We start from the raw sequence: 18735 nt of genomic DNA, 5'->3' as shown, positions 1-18735 counted from the left end.
ATGTTAACTGTGTTTGGTATTGTGACTTCACTTCTTAAAGCAAGTTCTGGCTAAAATTCAGGTCATTTGAAGCGTTTGCCTTTAAAGTTTAGATAGTAGGAGTAGAGCAAAGGAAATCAAGATACCCAGTCTGATGGAGTATCCCACTCATAATCTGTTTAGGGTTTTTCTTATGAGAAAAATGTCGATCTAGGAAGAAGAAGCAATAATATAGAAAATTAATTTTATATCTTTGTGTTTAGTTATAGAAATATAAACTTAAGGGAAAAAAGTCATGTATATAAATAATACCCTTTCAGAAATTTCTAAAAGGTAGAGGTTTGACAACTTTCATCTCTTCATGTGAGGTATTAAATTGTAATGTTATTCACTTTTAATAAATAATTTATTGTTACAGACAGATTTGACCAGTTTTGGGCCATCAATCGGAAACTCATGGAATATCCTGCAGAAGAAAGTGGATTTCGTTACATCCCTTTTAGAATATATCAGGTAGGAAGTTACATTATTAACAATAATAACTCTCTACTCAACCCTCCTCCCCTCCTCTTCCCTCTTAGATTCATCACTCTGTTCCTTGCTTATATGTCTCTGGATCTATTTTGTTCATCAGTTTATTTTGATCATTAGATTCCACTTATGAGTGGAATCATGTGACACTTGCCTTTCTCTGGCATTTCGCTTAGCATATTACCCTCCAGGTCCCTCCATGTTGTTTCAAATGGCAAAAGATCCATCTCTTTTATAGCTGCATAGTATTCCATAGTATAAATGTGTAATAGCTTTTTTATCCACTCATCTGACGGGCATTTGGACTATTTCTAGATTTTCGCTATTGTAAATTGCACTGCTATAGGGGTGCATATATTCTTTTGATTAGTGTTTCTGGTTTCTTAGGATATATTCCTAGAACTGGGATCACTAGGTCAACTGGGAGTTCCATTTTTAAATTTTTGTGGAAACTCCATACTGTTTTTCACAGTGGCTGCACCAGTGTACTAGGATTCCCTTCTCTCCACATCCTTGCCAACACTTTTTCATTAGTTGATTTGTTGATGATAGCCATTCTGACAGGTGTGAGATTATACCTCACTGTTGTTTTAATTTACATCTCTCTGATGATTAGTGACTTTGAGCATTTTTCTATATGTCTCTTGACCATCTGTCTATTATGTCCCCTTTAGAGAAGTGTCTATTTGTGTCTGTTTGTGTTCTTTGCCCATTTGTTTTCCTTTTGTTAAGTTATATGAGTTACTTGTATATTTTGGATATTAACCCCATATCAGATGTATCATTGCAAAGAGGTTCTCCCATACAAGGGGCTCCCTTTTCATTTTGTTGACAGTTTCTTTTTGCTGTGAAGAAGCTTTTTATTTTGATGCAGTCCATTTGTTTATTTTCTCATTTGTTTCCCTTGCCTTAGCAGATGTATTAGCATGCATATTGCTGTGAGAGATGTCTGATATTTTGCTGCCTATGGTTTCTTCTAGAATTCTTGTGGTTTTAGGACTTTTAAGTCTCTTATCCATGTTTTTTTATTCTTGTGTATGGTGTAAGTTGGTGGTCTAGTTTCATTTTTTTTTTTTTTTTTTTTGCATGTATCTATCCACTTTTCCCAGAACCACTTATTGAAGAGACTATCTTTAACTTCATTGTATCCCCTTGCCTCCTTTGTCAAATAATAATTGAGTTAATGACGGGTATTTTGACGTATTTTTGCTTCACTTTTCTGGTCTGACAATTTGTGCCTACATGTCAACCTCACTGAGCTAAAAAATTTTAAAATATTTAAGACAAAAATGATAAAGCAGTTGCCCTTGAGAAAAAGGTTGTTTTCTAGAAAAAGCACTTAACTAGAAGGGGAGGCCTCTGAGGCACTGTGGGAGGCCAGACCTGACACCTCTATTTCCTCATCTATTCAATGAAAGGGGCATAGTTATTTTTCAAAGAAGCTTATATGATTGGTTTATATAATTATACCAGTGATGTTCTTATTTTTTAAAACATTTAAACTCCTAGCTTCAGAGCAGATTGATCATTTTTACAACAAACAGTCCTTTTCTTTATTGCCCCTTCTGACTCAAGTCCTTATGGTGCCATATGACTTTTAATCATTTCTAAAAATGAAATTTATACTTTTCAAATGATTCATCTTTTTATGAATGCAGAGTAATTGTTTTGTTCATGCTGTGTGTCCATGGTCTAAAAGGTACCTGGCATGTACTAGTAGGCTTTTGTGAGTAGTATTTGTTAATTTGTTAAGTAGTTAATTGGGGATTATTCTGTTTTCCATGATCTTCATAGTAAATGTGCCATAATTCATTCCTAGAGTTTAGCAAAGTATCTTATTTGTGGAATAGTTGAATAAAACATATCAAAGATTCTGAAGACATCCTCAAAAGAACTCCGAAACTAATTTGCAATGTATACCTCCCAGCACTTGTTTGGACGGTTAGGTTTTGACATGTATATTTAACTACTAGTATACTGTGGTTTCTATATTGTAAATACATTAAACTCCTGTAGGAAAAGTGTGTTATACTACTACTTAACTTAGGGGTTATTATTGTTAGAATAGTGCAGATGTACACAACAGAGATCTTCCTTTTCACATTTATCATTCATTTCTGGGGAAATTAGCTGTGTCATACCTCTTACTGTGGTGTAATCACACAGGATTTAGAGAGAAGAACATGAGAGAGAGGGAGGGGAAGAGAAAGACAGAATATGTATAAAAGAGATAATGATTTTCATAAAGTTCCATAATTAGATAGAAAGTGGGGAGCTAGAGTATTCTCAGAATTTGCTTGGCAGAACGTGGCTGCCAGGTGGGACCTCTGTTGCTGCCTGATCTTGCCTGTGTCATGCCAGTGATTTTTCCTCAAATAGGAGACAGGAATTGAGGTTCTCCACTGACAATTTATGGTTGTCTTTACCCCTTTCCAGTTTCCAGTTGCCTTTCCCTTTTCTTTACCCCTTGTTCAGTGAAAGGAAATTAATTAGAAGGTGGCGGCAGGGCAGGACTGGGCAATACAGGCCGGACATGCCCTGGAGCCAAATCTCCTGCTGTCCCTTTCTGGCCAGTCACATCTGGGGCAGCACTACGGTTCAAAGAGTGTCTGCAGAGTGAGTGGGTCCCTCCAGCAGGTGAGGTGCCTTGAGGGGTCCTGGGTTGTGAGAGGATGGTTCTCAAGTGACGCACCCCAGATTCGGGCTCCCTCCTCTCGTCCTGTGTGCGTCATCCGAGAACTGCCGCTACCAAGTCACAACAGCTTGGCAGCTCCTGCATTGAGCATCTGCCCCCTGGTGATCAGTGGGTATCATAGCTACCAGTCAGATGGTCAGATGGTCACTTAGCCTTTTATATATGTAGATGTTATTCTAGAGGTTAAAAATAAATTCAGATAGTTCTCTCAGGAACAATGTACCAATATTTTTAGTTTGAACACCTCAATTTTAATGAAGAATGAACAAGAATAAGCATCTTTAAAAAAATGTTTTTATTGATTTCAGAGAGGAAGTGAAAGGTAGAGAGAGAAATAGGAACATCATTGATGAGAGAGAATTACTGATGAGCTGCCTCCTCCATGCCTCACACTGGGGATGGAACCTGTAACTCAGGCATATGTCCTGACCAGGAATCAAACTGTCACCTCCTGGTTCATAGGTCGATTTTCATAAATCGACCACCACTGAGCCCCTCAAACAAGGCTATATAAGTATTTTTAAATGTTCCCAGGTTACTTTCCAAAAATGTATGAATTCAGATTTCTACCAACAAGCTAGGACAATATGCTTCCACTGGTATATCTTCACCAGCAGTAGGTGTTATAACTTTGACTTTCAGAGACAATCTCATTGTTACTTTAGTTAGTATTTTTCTCACACCTTGTAAGTTTACACATCTATTCACCTTCTTTGGCCATGTGGATTTGTTTTCCTGTTTTGTATTTTCTTTTGGGTTAATCATATTGTTTATATCCAGGGTAGAGCAAAAGGTATACAATTGTAACACAAATAAATAATACAATACAATAAATAATAATAATAATAATAATACAGGAATAAACTGTTTTGTGTGCTCATAACTGTAAACCTACTTTTGCCCTACTTTAAATATTAACCATTTTTCTGTAAGTCACTTTTTAAAAGTAATCACAACTATAAGATTTGTCTTGATTTAAAAAAAAATACATTAATTTTTTACAGAGAGGAAGGGAGAGAGCTAGAGAGCTAGAAACGTCTGAGAGAGAAACATCGACCAGCTGCCTCCTGCACACCCCCCAACGGGGATGTGCCCGCAACTAAGGTACATGCCCTTGACTGGAATCGAACCTGGGACCTTTCAGTCCGCAGACCAACGCTCTACCACTGAGCCAAACCGGTTTCAGCTTGTCCTGATTTTTAGAGTACCTTTATATTAAAAAGTTTTTAACTCTTTATAGCCAATTATATCTTTTTCTTTGTTGTGTATGATTTCTTTATTTGTTAAAAAGACCTCTCCCCATACAGTTACAGGTTATACATAGTTTTGTTACCTAACTTTTCTTATAAGATTGTTTTCATAAGATTGTTGTGTGTGTGTGTGTGTGTGTGTGTGTGTGTGTGTGTGTGTGTTTTATTGATCTGGAACTTATTTTTAAATACTGTGTGAGATATAAGGGTACAGTTCTATTTTCTTCCAGGTTATAGCTAGCTGTAATAGAGTCATTTATAATATAAATTAAAGGTTGGCAAACTTTTTCTTTAAAGAGCCAGATAGTAAATATTTTTAGCTTTGCAGGCCAGATGGTCTATGTCGCAACTATAGCATGAAAGCAGCCATAGACAATTTGCAGATGATAGGCATGGCTATGTTCCAATAAAACTTGATTAACAAAAACAGGCAAAGGGCACAGTTTGGCTTTCAGGCCATAATATATTGACTCCTGATATAAACTATCCTTTTTCTATTGGATAAAAATGCCACCTCTGTTTTACATTAAAATAGTTTGACTACTGGGATCTGTTTCTGGACTATATTTATTCTTATGCCAGCATTATTTTTATGTGACTTTAGTCTTCTGATATATACTGGTGAAATTCACCTCCTTTTTTCTCATCCTTTTCATGTTTATTCTTTTTTAATACTCACCCTAGGAGATGCTTAGAGAGAAGATGGGGCGGGGAGAGAGAGAAAGAAACATTGATTGGTTGTCTCCTATAATTCATCCTTAACTGGGGATCAAACCTACAACCTTTGGGTGCATGGGACTAGGGTCAATCAACTGAACCACTCCGGCCAGGCTTCATGTTTACTATATTCTTCATTCTTCTATTTGACTTTTAAAATCATTTTATTTAATTCTCCACAGTGTCCTATCTATACTAGTATAAGGGTAATATGCAAATTGGTCAGGATGCCCTCATGCAATGACCAAACAGCAGGCTGCATGGGGTGACCAGGATGGCAGGGGGAGAAGTGAAGGATGACCAAATGACTGAACAGCCTGTATGAGGCGACCAGGCTGGGGTGTGTTTGTGTGTGTGTGTGTGTGTGTGTGTGTGTGTGTGTGTGTGTGTGACCAAATGATCAAACAGGCTGGCAGAGAGGGGTGACCAAATGATCAAAAAGCAGGCTACGTGGGGCTACCAAGCCAATGGGGGGAGAGGGGGAGGGGAGGATGAGGGTGACCGAGCCGGCAGAGGGGGGGCAGTTGGGGGCGACCAGTCCAGAGGAGGGGAAGTGAAGGATGACCAAGCCTGCAGGGTGGGGGTGGGGGGCAGTTAGGGGCAATCAGGCTAGCAGGCAAAGGTGGCTAGGGGTGACCAGGTTGGCAGTTGGGGGGCAGTTAGGGGCGATCAGGCAGGCAGGCAGGCAGGTGAGCAGTTAGGAGCTAGTGGTCCCAGATTGTGAGAGGGATGTCTGATGCCAGTTTAGGCCTAATCCCCAGGATTGGGCCTAAACTGGCAGTTGGACATCCTTCAAGGGGTCCTGGATTGGAGAAGGTGCAGCTGGGCTTCCTTCCCCTGCCCAAATTTCATTCAATTATAAGTAGAAATACATTACATTTTTGTTTTAATTTTGGTGGAATTCACCTTCTCATGTTATTAAATCTTCCCACATAAGAACATGATACATCTTTTATATTCAGGTTTTGTTTTATGTTCCTAATAGATTTTAAGGTGTTTTTTTTTCTTCAGATTGAATCTGTAGTTGTTTATAGCTCTCTCCATGTAGGCCCTGATTGCTTGCTCATCTCAGCAGGTGCTTTAGTTCAGGAGAGTTGCTATGTTGGATGAGAGATAGAATTGGGAGTAGAGGGGAGACAGGGAACCATTAAGCTTCCATTCTCCCAGAATCCCCTCCATGTATGGTTAATGTTTTTATATAAAGAATTATATAACAGTAATTTGTGAGGAAAGGTGTCTAATTCTTAACTCAAACCCAGCTGTAGAGTAGCATGCCAAGGTACATGTTGAGACCTCTGTGCTTAATAATAGAATTTGTATTTAATGTGTAAAGAAAGACAAAGTTTGGCATGGATGCTCAGTTCCTAAAGTAACTTCATTTCTGATCCAAGTAAAGATAACAATAATATAATGATAAATAACCTGCAAGTTGAAGGCATAACATTCATTTTCATCTTTTTGTAAAGTTATTAACCTGAGGTCAGATTATGAAATTGATTTAATTTCATCTCTGAGTATTTTAAACATTTATTGAACAGATATGGAGAAATTTTTTTATCTTTGTGCTTCTTGTAGTGCTTTACATGTAACAGATGCTCCATAAATACACAAACTATATGAACAAACTAAGGAAGTCACCTGTGAAAGTGGTGGTCATTCTGTGTTCTTAATAAATTATACATAATGGTCATACAGTACATTTTTTACTATAGCATTTTAGGCTGGATTTTCTGTTAGGCAATAACTACCATTCTCTACTAGTTCTGGCAGATAAAGTTGTATAACAAAGCAATATGGGGTGTATAATAATAAAAAGCCATCTTATATTTGTATAGCAGCATATATAATATAAAATACCTTCATACTACCGCATTGGATTTTCACAACATTTTTTCTTTTTTTTTCTTAATTGTTTACTAGGTGTACCAGTTAATAATGCAGATTTTTTCAATAGATGGAGTTACACATATGTTGATATATATGATATTTGACATGTATGCTCTTTTGTTGTATTGACAGCAAGCTTCAAAACTTCATGTCAAATTTTCTGAAGGTGTTAACATCACAGATATTTTTACACTTAAAAATTTCAAATTTCATGCCTAAAAAAGATCATTTACAGGAAGTTTTACTTCATTACTTTATTTTGAAGAAAAGTGCTGCTGCCCTAACTGGTTTGGATAGAGTGTCGGCCTGCGAACTGAAAGGTCCCAGATTCGATTCCATGTACCTTGGTTGCGGGCACATCCCCAGTAGGAGGTGTACAGGGGGCAGCTGATGGATGTTTCTAACTCTCTATCTCTCTCCCTCCTCTCTGTAAAAAATCAATAAAATATATTTTAAAAAGAAAAGTGCTGCTGAATACTTTGGGAAGCTTATGGGGAACATGCTCCATCTCAACATACTTGTGAATGCAGGTTTAAATGCTTTAAAAGTGATGATTCGATGTGAAAGACAAAGAATGTCCAGGTTAACCGAAAAAGTTTGAAGACCAACAATTACAAGCATTATTGGATGAAGATGCATGTCAAATTCAAAAACAACTTGCAGAAAGATTAAATGTTGCTTAACAATTTCCGATCATTTACAAGCAATGGGAAAGATTTTAAATGAAGGAAAATGGGTGCCACATCAACTGACCAAAAGATAAATGGAAAACTGAAAGTCATCAGTAAAATGTTGCTTCAATGGCATGAAAGAAAATCTTTTTTTGCATCAAATTGTGACTGGCAATTAAAAGTGGATTTATTTTGAGAATCCTAAATGCACAAAATCATGGATTGATTTAGGTCAGCCATCAACATCAACTGCAAGGCCAAATCACTTTGGAAAGAAGATAATGCTCTGAGTTTGGTGGGATCAGGGAGGTGTGTATTATGAGTTTATAAAACCAGGTGAAACCATTAAAACTGATCACTACTGACAACAAAAAATAAATTTGAACCACGCTTTGATTGTGAAATGACCAGAATGTGCCAGAAAACACGGCAAAATAATTTTGCTTCATGATGATGCACCATCACACACTTCAAAATCAGTTAAAGACATGTTAAAAGATCTTGCCTTCGAAGTATTAACCCACTCGCCATATTCATCAGACCTTGCTCCTTCAGATTACCACTTTTTCCAATCTATGGCACACGAACTTTCTGAGCAGCACTTCAAAACATATGAAGAAGTGGAAAATTGTGTCTCTGAATGCCTCAAAACAAGAAAAGTTCTACTGGGACGGTATGCAGAAATTACCTGAAAGATGGGGGAAATGTGTAGCTCGCGATGGACATAACTTTGAATAAAGCACTTTTGATGTTTCTCTTGAAATTATCGTTTTTTCTTTGATTACAAAATCTGCATTATTAACTGATACACCTAGTAAAGTATTACATATGTCTCCTTCCCCCCCTCCATTGGACCCCTCCCACATACACACACACAATATTCCTACTTTGACAGGACAAATATTTTTTTTTTAATATTTTTATTGATTTTAGGAAGGAAGGGAGAGGAAAAGGGAGGGGGAGAGGAGAGGGAGAGGGAGAGGGAGAGGGAGAGGGAAAGAGAGAGAGAGAGAGAGAAAGAGAGAGAGAGAGAGAGAGAGAGAGAGAGAGAGAGAGAGATATCAATGATGAGAGAGAATCATTGATCAGCTGCCTTCTGCACACCCCAAACTAGGAATTGAGCCCACAACCCAGACATATGCCCTGACTGGAAAGCGAACCATGACCTGGTTCATAAGTCAGTGCTCAACTACTGAGCCAAGCCGGCTGGGCTTATTTTTTATAAGATGGAAATTAATGACAAAGGACACACTGGTAGTGAGCAGTGTAACAGGGACTAGAGTGCACATCTATCTCAAAATGGTGTATACACATTTGCATAGTATAAGAGAACAATATCTTTTTTGCAAGAAGGTGAATGAATGTTTTCATTGAGGTTTTAGCAGTTGCTGCATATGAGATTGATGCTCTATGGGCATATGTTGGTTCAATTAATGAAGACTTCTTTTGGAGTATTGTGATTTCAATTTTAAAAGACTAAAGAAGTGGAGTCCAGCATTCTTTTCTTTGGTTTTATTTTGCTTTAATTTTTAAACTTTCCTTTTTGTGGACTGTATTTCAATGCTAACTCGTGAATTATTTTTTGAAATGAGTTGGAATCTTGGTTATTTAAAAAATTTTGAATTGTTGAAGTTCAAGAGCAGGCAAAATTAATCTGTAGTGACAGAAAGAAAGACCAAGTGGTAGGGAAGGATGGACATGGACTGAAAAGGGGCAAAGGGAAACTTTGGGGATGATGGAAATGTGCTCTATCATGTTAGGGTGGTGGTCTTAAAACTATAACAGTTTGTTACAGTTTGAACTATATACTTAAAATGTGTTCATTTTATTGTATGAAATTTTATGCCTTAATAAAGTTTTAAAATTTAGGTAATCGGTCAGATTATGGGCTGGAGAGTCCTGAGAATTTCTTACACAATGATTGCATCCAAATTAAATTAATTAGCTCAAGCCCCTCCTTGTTAGATTAAGTTTTTATGAAATTTGGGGAAGAGAATAAAGGAGTTTTCTAAGCTTTTATAAAAGAGAAATCTGTCTTTTTAAATTATTTCTAAATATAAGAATTTTAACTCTGTATATTGCTTAAGAACATGAATATTACTACAAATGATAATTGATTACTTTTTGTAAAAGTCATACATTCCTGATTATTTTGGGATTGTCTTCCAATTATTTCTCTGATAAATTGAAAAATTTTGGAAGAATTTAATCTGTAACATTCATTGATAGACCCTACTAGCTGTGTGATTTGGGCCATTCACTTTACATGTCTGGACCTCAATTTTATAATCTGTAAAAGAGGGATAATAATATTTTATGTGGCCATTATGAGGATTATATGTAATTCTTTTAATACAGTGTTGTGCCTGGTATGTATTAAATAATTTGCAAATTATTTGTTGTATGTTATTAGCTATTATTTACTTAAATCAATATATTTTGCTGTGAATTGTTTTATCAGCAACGATGATGGCTTGTCATGCCTCCTACAGGCTTTTATTTTTATGACTAGTAGATTATAGGTAATAAATAGCTCCCTCCATATCAGTGTATTTCTTGTCTTAGGATATTTTTCTCTGTGAGGTTCTGTTTGGTCCCCAAAATCTGCTTCTCATCACTACCAGATACTCACATAACCTCTCTTGCTGTTTTAGTTCCCTATGGCTTTACCACTTCAAGTTGGTAGACTCAGTAGCTTGGACTCCCTTTTGATCATTTCCTAGAATTGTATGTTGTAATGTACTAAAATGTACATTACATTTGTATTTATTTCCTTGCCATTTGCACTTTTAGTTCCTGTTAGTTTGATTTTCATAAAACAGTTACCAACCATCACACATTGTTCACAAAACATGTATATGTACATACATCGAAATGATGGGACTTTTTTTTATATAAATAAGTGAGAAATGGCAATGTAACCACGAAAACAATTTACGTAGAGTCCTATGTAACCTGAGAACTGCCTTGTAGAATATTTGAACCAAAGGAAGCCTTTGTGGATCATCTAATTCAACGTCTTAATTTTAGATACAAGAACTTGTACAAAACTCTTATCCAGTGTTCAACTGGGTATTTGATGCAGAAATGGAAGTAGAACTTGGGTCTTGAATTTCTAGCTGAGTTATTTTTCTATATTCCATTGTAATCCAATATAGCTATTTCTTAAGCTAAGTTGTAGTATTTTACTGTAGATGTGTTGAAGTCTTTGTAGTTTCTCTCTAAGTATTAACTTACAGATTCTTGAAGGAATTGCTTCATTTCTCTTTGTATCTTTATTGATGTGTCTCAGAGATGTTTAATTTTCTGCTTGAATGAACTAATAATACTTTGCATTGTATTAATATTTTTTAATATTAATATTCTTAATGTAAAACTCAAATGATATTTTCTACATATGGACCTTTTAAAAGAAATTTGTAAATTGAGGCCTGTAGGGGGCAGCCCAACACAGCAAGTTTTGATTGCCCTTGCTAAATAAAAATAAGCTAGCCACTATTCTCTGAGATGGTTTTAGATTGAAATCGCTTCCTGTGTGGGATTTTGAAAAATAAAAGCTAGGACTATTAGCTTATTTGGCAGGTAACTTAAAAAAAAAAAAAATTGTTATATATAAGGATGGGAACTTTTTGATGCAGATGATTTACTGTTTTTAAAGTGTTGGATGAGAGCAAATGATATTTATCAGAGCTTTTAAAATTTTTGCATTATTAGTTACAAAATAATGCAGATAATATGATAGCAAAAGTTTTCTCTAATTTATTGCTAGGAAAATGAAAGCAATCTAAATTTATTATCACAAACTACTAAAGTTATTATTAAATGAAATCAGCATTTTCTCATTATTAATTTGTTGCACTAAGCTAGGTCATTGTATTATTTAAAATTTCTAAGATTAAGAAAAATACTGCTGGTAATTATAGACAAATAACAATAGTAGCTAACATTTATTTAGTACTTTACTATTTGCTAGATACTATTTTAAATATTTTCTATGTATTCATTCTATAATGCTCACTATAGTTCTCTGTGATATGTGCTAGTACTATCCCATTTTATAAATATGGTAATTGAGATGAAGGTTGGTTATTGAACTTGCCCAGGGTTACTCAGCTTAGTAAGTAGGTGAGCTGGGATTTGAACACAGGTAGTATGGCCACAGAGCCCACAGTCTTTATGACTATTCTCTTTGATATATTGTTAAGTTCATTACTTTTTTTTTTTTTTTACCCTTTTGTATCATAGCTTTCCATTTGATATTTTTCCACTTTCTACACACATCAGGCTCCTTTATTATTCCACCCTTTTGGTTGCTTCCTGCCTTTATTTCATTTTTTTCTTCTAATAGAGAAAATGCATGGACAGAAAGTAAAAACATAACATCCTGCCTTTAGTGTGAAGAGATTGAAACAGATAAGCTAAAATTATGTGGTTTTGTTCCTCTTTTATTTACAGAATGTTATTTTTCTAATTACCAATTAAGCAAGTTTTAGTTATCACATTAAAACATGAACTCTCCAAGCATGTATGGGGTATTATTAGAAACTAAATTATTAAATACCTCATTTTAAAAGAGATGGATTTATTATAAGATGGTCTTAATTATTTCACTAAAATTAAAATTTTTAGCTTCCTCCACAAAGAAATTCTTGATTGTAGTAAGATGCTTTTTTTATAGTTTTCTAACATATGTAAAAGTTAATCTTCCTGTCAGTTATTGGTATATTTTTTTTTTTCTTATTTTCTGCTTTTGATCATTTCAGCTCTCCTTAATAACCTTTTGAGACTATCAGTAGATATAGTGAAAAGGAGTTCAACTCCATTTGGTCAATTTGAAATTTAAAGAAAGTTCAGATTAAATGTGAGATGGCTTAAAAAGTTATAACTCTGAGTAAAATGATAGCAGCTGTTCATACCTAAGTACTCAATAGTATTTACATCACAAAATAAGATCTTAGTATATAACTCTTTTAAGAAAATATTTTTCATTTAAGTTTAGTTCTTGGTTTATTATTATTCTTTATTAAGATACCTCAGATTACCATTAATATTTGAGTTTCTTGGAGGAATAGTCAACCCTGATAATATATGCCAGAAATAGCCTATAAACACTAATTATTCGACAGCCAAATATCAACAGTAGAACGGTTGAAACTTCTTTTGAGAGCTAAATTTTTTTAACTTCTTCTAAAGCCACTTCTTCAAAATAGACTTGCCCAGGCCATGGTATTTTGTGGAAGAGCCACACTGAAGGGGCCAAAGAGCTGGATGTGGCTTGCGAGCCACAGTTTGCCGACCACAGGCCTATACTTGAGAACAGTCAGGCAGTTTACTGCTGCCTTAGTGATTGACTCAGTCCCCTATCTTTCCCTGACATGGATGTTAGAGTCCAGGTTTACTGATGGCATCAGAAGGTCTTGGCAGTTGCCAGTCTAAGCTTAGTTCCTATACAAAGAATGTTCATTCCTTCAGCCTACTCTTCAAAAAGATCTCCAAAACCCAAATTCATTTGTGTCATGATCACATTTTTTCTTCTCAATTCCCTTTTTTTTTCACCTCAGAAAATGCCAACATCCAGAAATGGTGCCCCTTAGTGTGGTCATTTAATCTGTTGACAATTTCATGGTGTAAGGAAATTTGCTTAATCATTTATCTGTTCCAATAGTGAAAACTACTTTCTGATTTTTTTCTGTTCTTCTCATAAATGATTTTCATATAACATGCCAGAACACACAGCACCTGTCTGTTAAGAACAGAATTACTAGGCTTTGATTCTTAGTAGTGGTTCCTTCTTTTGGGTAAATATGAGAGTTGCTTTTGATCTAACTACTCATACTTTTAAAATAACCACTTGCTAATAATTTTAAGTAGGTAATATATAGGATGATTATTTAGGAATATTAGAAGGAAAAACCAGTTAAAAATACGAAAGCCAATATCCTATTCTTTATTTTTGATCTGATCCTGGAAAATTTGTTTGGCATACCATGCTCTTTGATAAAGTATATGTCTTAGTTGTTGAGCCATATTTGTTTTGTTTTTAACTTTTAAGGTTTTATGGGAACTATATAATACTTTTGGTTTGTGATCCATACAGATTGTTCATAATGATAAGACAAGCACATACTAGCAAAGAGATTTTATATATATATATATATATATATATATATATATATATATATATATATACACATACACACATACACACACACACACACAGAGTCATGTATGTATAGATATATTGATGTGTGTATTAACAATTATATTGACTTTACATAGAGATACAGATAATGATATACATACTTGAAACTCCTCAAATCTTTAGGCAAGTTGCTTCTTTTGCAGATTGTGATATATTAAAATGTTAATTCTCAGTTAAGAAATATAGCCTAGTTTAAACATTCAATAGTATTATCTTACTTTGATGCCTTGGGAGCATTTTACAAAGTACTGTATATCTTGTCTTAAACAGGATGTATCTCTCAAAAAGTCTGCTTCAAAAAAGGCTATAAATTTAAAGGAGGGTCAATGATGGTTCAAAGAGCCACCGTTTGAGTGTATTGCTGAGGGGTAGGGGTAGAGAGAGGTCTCTATCAATGGAATGATGAGTCTGATCATAATTAACTTCAACAGAATTGAATCTAAATTTGGAAACCATATTTGAGCAGACCATATGTCTATGTTGAGTGTGATCTTTTCATGCAAATCACCTGTCTGTATGCATATGTTGTGACACATTTATGTACAAAACATAAATCAATTAAAGCTGAACTAGTGAAATTATAAGAATTAGTAAGCTGAAGATTTCAAATAATGATTGAGTTCACTGAGTGATTTGTATATTAGATATATGGTTGAGTTAATATGCACGAAACTTTGTGAGAAATAAAACTAATGTGTGTTATTCTCAACCTTCATTTAGCCATATTTTACATCATGTTAAACTTGGCCTCAAAGCATTGTTTGAAATGTGGAAAATTAACATATATTTAAAGAAATAGCATATTTTCAAAGCTACAGTAAAGTCTCAAAAATCCAGTATGGTTCTCGTGCTATTTAAAATTTGAAGGAAATAATGTATTTCAGTAGATATGTCTGTCTTTTTAGTCTTTCTTACTTTCCCTTTTTTCCTCTCCTCCTCCCTTTTTTATCTTTCTGTCCCACTTCTTCTCCTTGACAGAGTCCTTCCTTTTCTCTGTGTCACTAATCTGAAGAGTGTCTTTACTACATAGTAAAGCACTTCCTATTTTAATTAAAGTTTTGAACTTTTAAAAGCAGAGCTTTGCTGGAGGAAAAATACCTCTATTAGCTTACATTTAAAATCCTTTTCATCGTGATGAGGGTAATTATCTGTTACTTCTAAGAAGTAAGCCTTAGCTAATTTCTGACTCTGAGTGTATACATGTTTAAAGTAACTTAGAATCAGCTTGGGACAGACAGTTCTGACGTCTGCTTATGTAAGGCAGCATCCATATTCTTCACTAGGTGTTCATTTTAGCTACAGATGCTTCATATAAAACAGGGTAGAGTAGCTTTCAAAAGGATCTACACATCAAAGTGTAACTTGAACTCTGGATTCTATTGATACATTGTTTGAGGAATCCTTAATAGAGTGGAATTAAAAATTTGTTTTTCTCCTTACCACATTATCGTTTTAAAATTTTTAAAACTGCACTTCCATGCCTTCCTAAGCCATAGCCCATGTAAATGAATAGTTTTATTACTTTGGAATGTTTTAACAGGATTCACATTAAATATTATTATAATCATTCTGTGTAGTAAGGAAGGTTTCCTTTTATTTTAATTAATTCTGGGGAATAATGATACTGTTTTTGGAACATTAAGTAAAATTCCTTAAGTAAAGCACTATCTTTTAAGTTGAAATAACATACTCTTGCACTCATTTTGCAGTTTGGCTGATAATTATTCAAGAGGCCAAGTTTATCATTTTTTAAGACCTGGTTCCCAAGAGGACTTTAAGTTAAGTACAGTGATTATAGCTTTTAGCCACACTGTATCCTCTTTGCTAACGAATTCTTTGGAGCAGAATGCTTCTTGTACAACCCTCAGCTCACCAGCATTCCTTTTCTCAGATGGATAAACTGTCACTTAAGTTATATAAGAGTTAACCTTTGATGTATACAATCCTTTTCATACCCTATTTAAAAGTCACATATATTTCCTTGTACTAAATAACAGCATATTTATGCAATTTTAAAACCTCTATTATGGAAAAGAAACTGTAATTTCATTTGTCAAATTGGTGATGTCAGATTATCTTGAAATAAGATGCTGTTGAGAATATCAGCCCGTTTTTAATTCTGTAGACAGGCTTCTCTACATTTACTGTGTTCCAAAAATTTGATTTTTTTTATTGGAGATAGGCACTTGTATTACAAATAATAAAATTCCTAGATAGGCTATGTAATTAATAATAAAATTGAACTATAATATCAGTACTGTAAACCCTAACTGCGTTTGTAGTATTTTTCCTGTATCATTCCATATGCTAACTCGAGAATCTGCAAGAGGAAGAGTTCCTCTTACTGTGGAGTCTGTCCTCCCCTTTTGGTCACAGGAGTGTGGGTGGGAATCAGAGCTTCCAAGCTAGTGAGGAAGGAAGTAGGATGATGAGTTCCTGTGCTATCCTGACTGGTAGAGAGGGCTCTGGGAAAGCTCAGAAACAGTAGACATAATGAGCTTACAATCTGGGCAGTACTTTTATGAATAAAGAGTGTTTTTTTTTTATATGATGCATACACTGTATTTGGTAAGATAGATTACTTATTATTAAAATCTGAATCTTAATATTTTAGTAAACATTTCCCCTTTTAAATGAGCATTTTGTAATTTCACAACTTTTTGGCTTCATTTTAAGTGTCAACATGAGTTGAATGTGTTTTGCTGAACAATTAAAGCAAAGTTATTTAAATTTCTAAATAAATTCTTTAAATTGCCATGATGCTATACAATTTCTTAAATAAAAAAAAACAAAACCTGTAATTATTTGAATTGATGAGGACAGGAGTATTTCTCTGATTCTTATTGTTTGGGGGCTCTTGACCTTAAAAATTTTTTTTTAAGCATTATAAATTTTTTTAAAATATATTATTTCCTAAAAACTTATGAAACTAACATGTATAATGAATAGTTATAAATCAGACTATGATGAACCTAGGTAACCAACCTAGAAGCACTCCCCCTATCAACCACATGAGCATTTTTACATATATAGTTACTTTAAAAAAATTTTTTTATTGACTTTAGAGAGGAAGGGAGAGGAGAGAAAGAAACATCAATGATCAGAAAGAATCATTGACTGGCTGCCTCCTGCATGCACCTAGCTGGGGATTGAATTCACAACCTGGGCATATACCCTGCCTGGGAATCAAACTGCAACCTCCTGGTTCATAGGTCATGGCTCAACCATTGAGCCACACTGGCTGGGCTACATTTACTTTTCAATAACAGCTTTATTAAGGTAGAGGTTAGATACCATAAAGTTCACCCCTTTAAATTGTATTTTATTTAATTCTTTTTAGAATATTTAGAGTTGGTGCAACCATCACTACTACATACAATAATCCTCATTTAATGTATTCAATAAGTTCTGTGACTTTAAGGGAAACAATGTATAATGAAAACAGTTTTACCATAGGCTAATTGATATAAAGAAGAGTTAAGTTCCTCCATTATCCATCAATGTTATAATGAAACTAGAGGTCCGATGCACAAAATTCATCAAAGGGCTCAGCCCTCGCAGCCATGGTGGTTTGCCTAGACCCTCACTGCCACATCTTTGACCAGAAGCTTGTCTGGAAGGACATCCAAAAGGTCATTCGGCTGTCCAGTCTAATTAGCATATTATGCTTTTATTATTATAGATGACATTATTTAAGGACATGCTATAACGTTCCAAAAAGAAACTCCATACACCATTAGCTATAACATCCCAAAAAGAAACTCCATACACCATTAGCTATCACTCTCCATTTCCCCTTCCTTCCAGCCCATGTCAACCACTAATCTAATTTCTATCTCTGTGAATTTGCCTATTTTGAACAGTTCATATAAAAGGAATCTTACAATATATGGCCTTTTAGGTCTTGCTTCTTTCTGTATATATATATATTTTTTATTGATATTTTAGAGAGAGGAAGGGAGAGAGATAGAAAGCTAGAAACGTCGATGAGAGAGAAACATCGACCAGCTGCCTCCTGCACACCCCCTACCAGGGATGTGCCCGCAACCAAGGTACATGCCCTTGACCGGAATCGAACTCGGGACCTTTCAGTCCGCAGACCGATGCTCTACCACTGAGCCAAACCGGTTTCGGCAGGTCTTGCTTCTTTAACCTGCATTAAATTTCCATGGTTCATGATGTAGCATATTTCAGTACATTCATTTTTATGGCCAAGTAATATTCCATTTATGGAGACATCACATTTCCACTTACCAATTAATTGATGGACATTAATATACAAATTTTTGTGTGGATATATATTTTATATTTTAAAGAAGTCACCCATATATAAAAATGTCTTTTCATTCTTCAGGAGAGAACAATTTATTAATTGCTTTACTTTTGTATTTTCCTACCTTTTTAGTGTGGCTTTTGGGAAAATTAACAAAGATATTTTAAAACTCTTATAGATGGTAAAATTTAAACTGATTCCCTTGGTATGATTTTGAAATAATTTTTGAAAAGCTTTAGTTAGATAATTATTACTAAAAACATCAATGTCTAGCACTTTTATAAAAAGCTTTTCATTGACTACTAAGAATTCCATATAAAATTTTTAAGCAATGTAATTTTTTTAAATAATTTGCCTCAAAACAGCACCAAATTGATCTCATTGTGACCAAAAGAAAAATGGAGCTTCCCTGTAACACACGTTATTCAATGAAAGGATATGAAGAAGACACAGGCTGTTACCTGTATTTGAAGAAACTTTGCCTTAACTATTTATGTGACAAAGTACATTGGCATTGTCTAGACAGAATT

General features: G+C 34.7%; 1 protein-coding gene across 4 annotated transcripts in view; it reads left to right on the top strand.

The window, feature by feature from the left end:
- The window catches only part of ATG5 (autophagy related 5), an 85281-nt gene that overhangs the window by 46279 nt on the left and 20267 nt on the right, over positions 1 to 18735 (top strand). For 3 of the 4 annotated variants that reach the window (XM_084890511.1, XM_084890513.1, XM_084890512.1), the window contains one exon: positions 398 to 492. In XM_084890511.1, coding sequence (XP_084746637.1) covers positions 398 to 492 — 95 coding nt within the window. The remainder of the gene's footprint in view (positions 1 to 397; positions 493 to 18735) is intronic. The other variant, XM_084890514.1, reaches the window with a different exon arrangement.

The sequence above is a fragment of the Pipistrellus hanaki genome, assembly GCF_964339955.1.
Source record: "Pipistrellus hanaki genome assembly, chromosome: 7".
In the NCBI taxonomy this organism is placed as follows: domain Eukaryota; kingdom Metazoa; phylum Chordata; class Mammalia; order Chiroptera; family Vespertilionidae; genus Pipistrellus; species Pipistrellus hanaki.
Note: the sequence above shows the minus strand (reverse complement) of the source record. Positions and strands in the feature narration are given on the sequence as shown.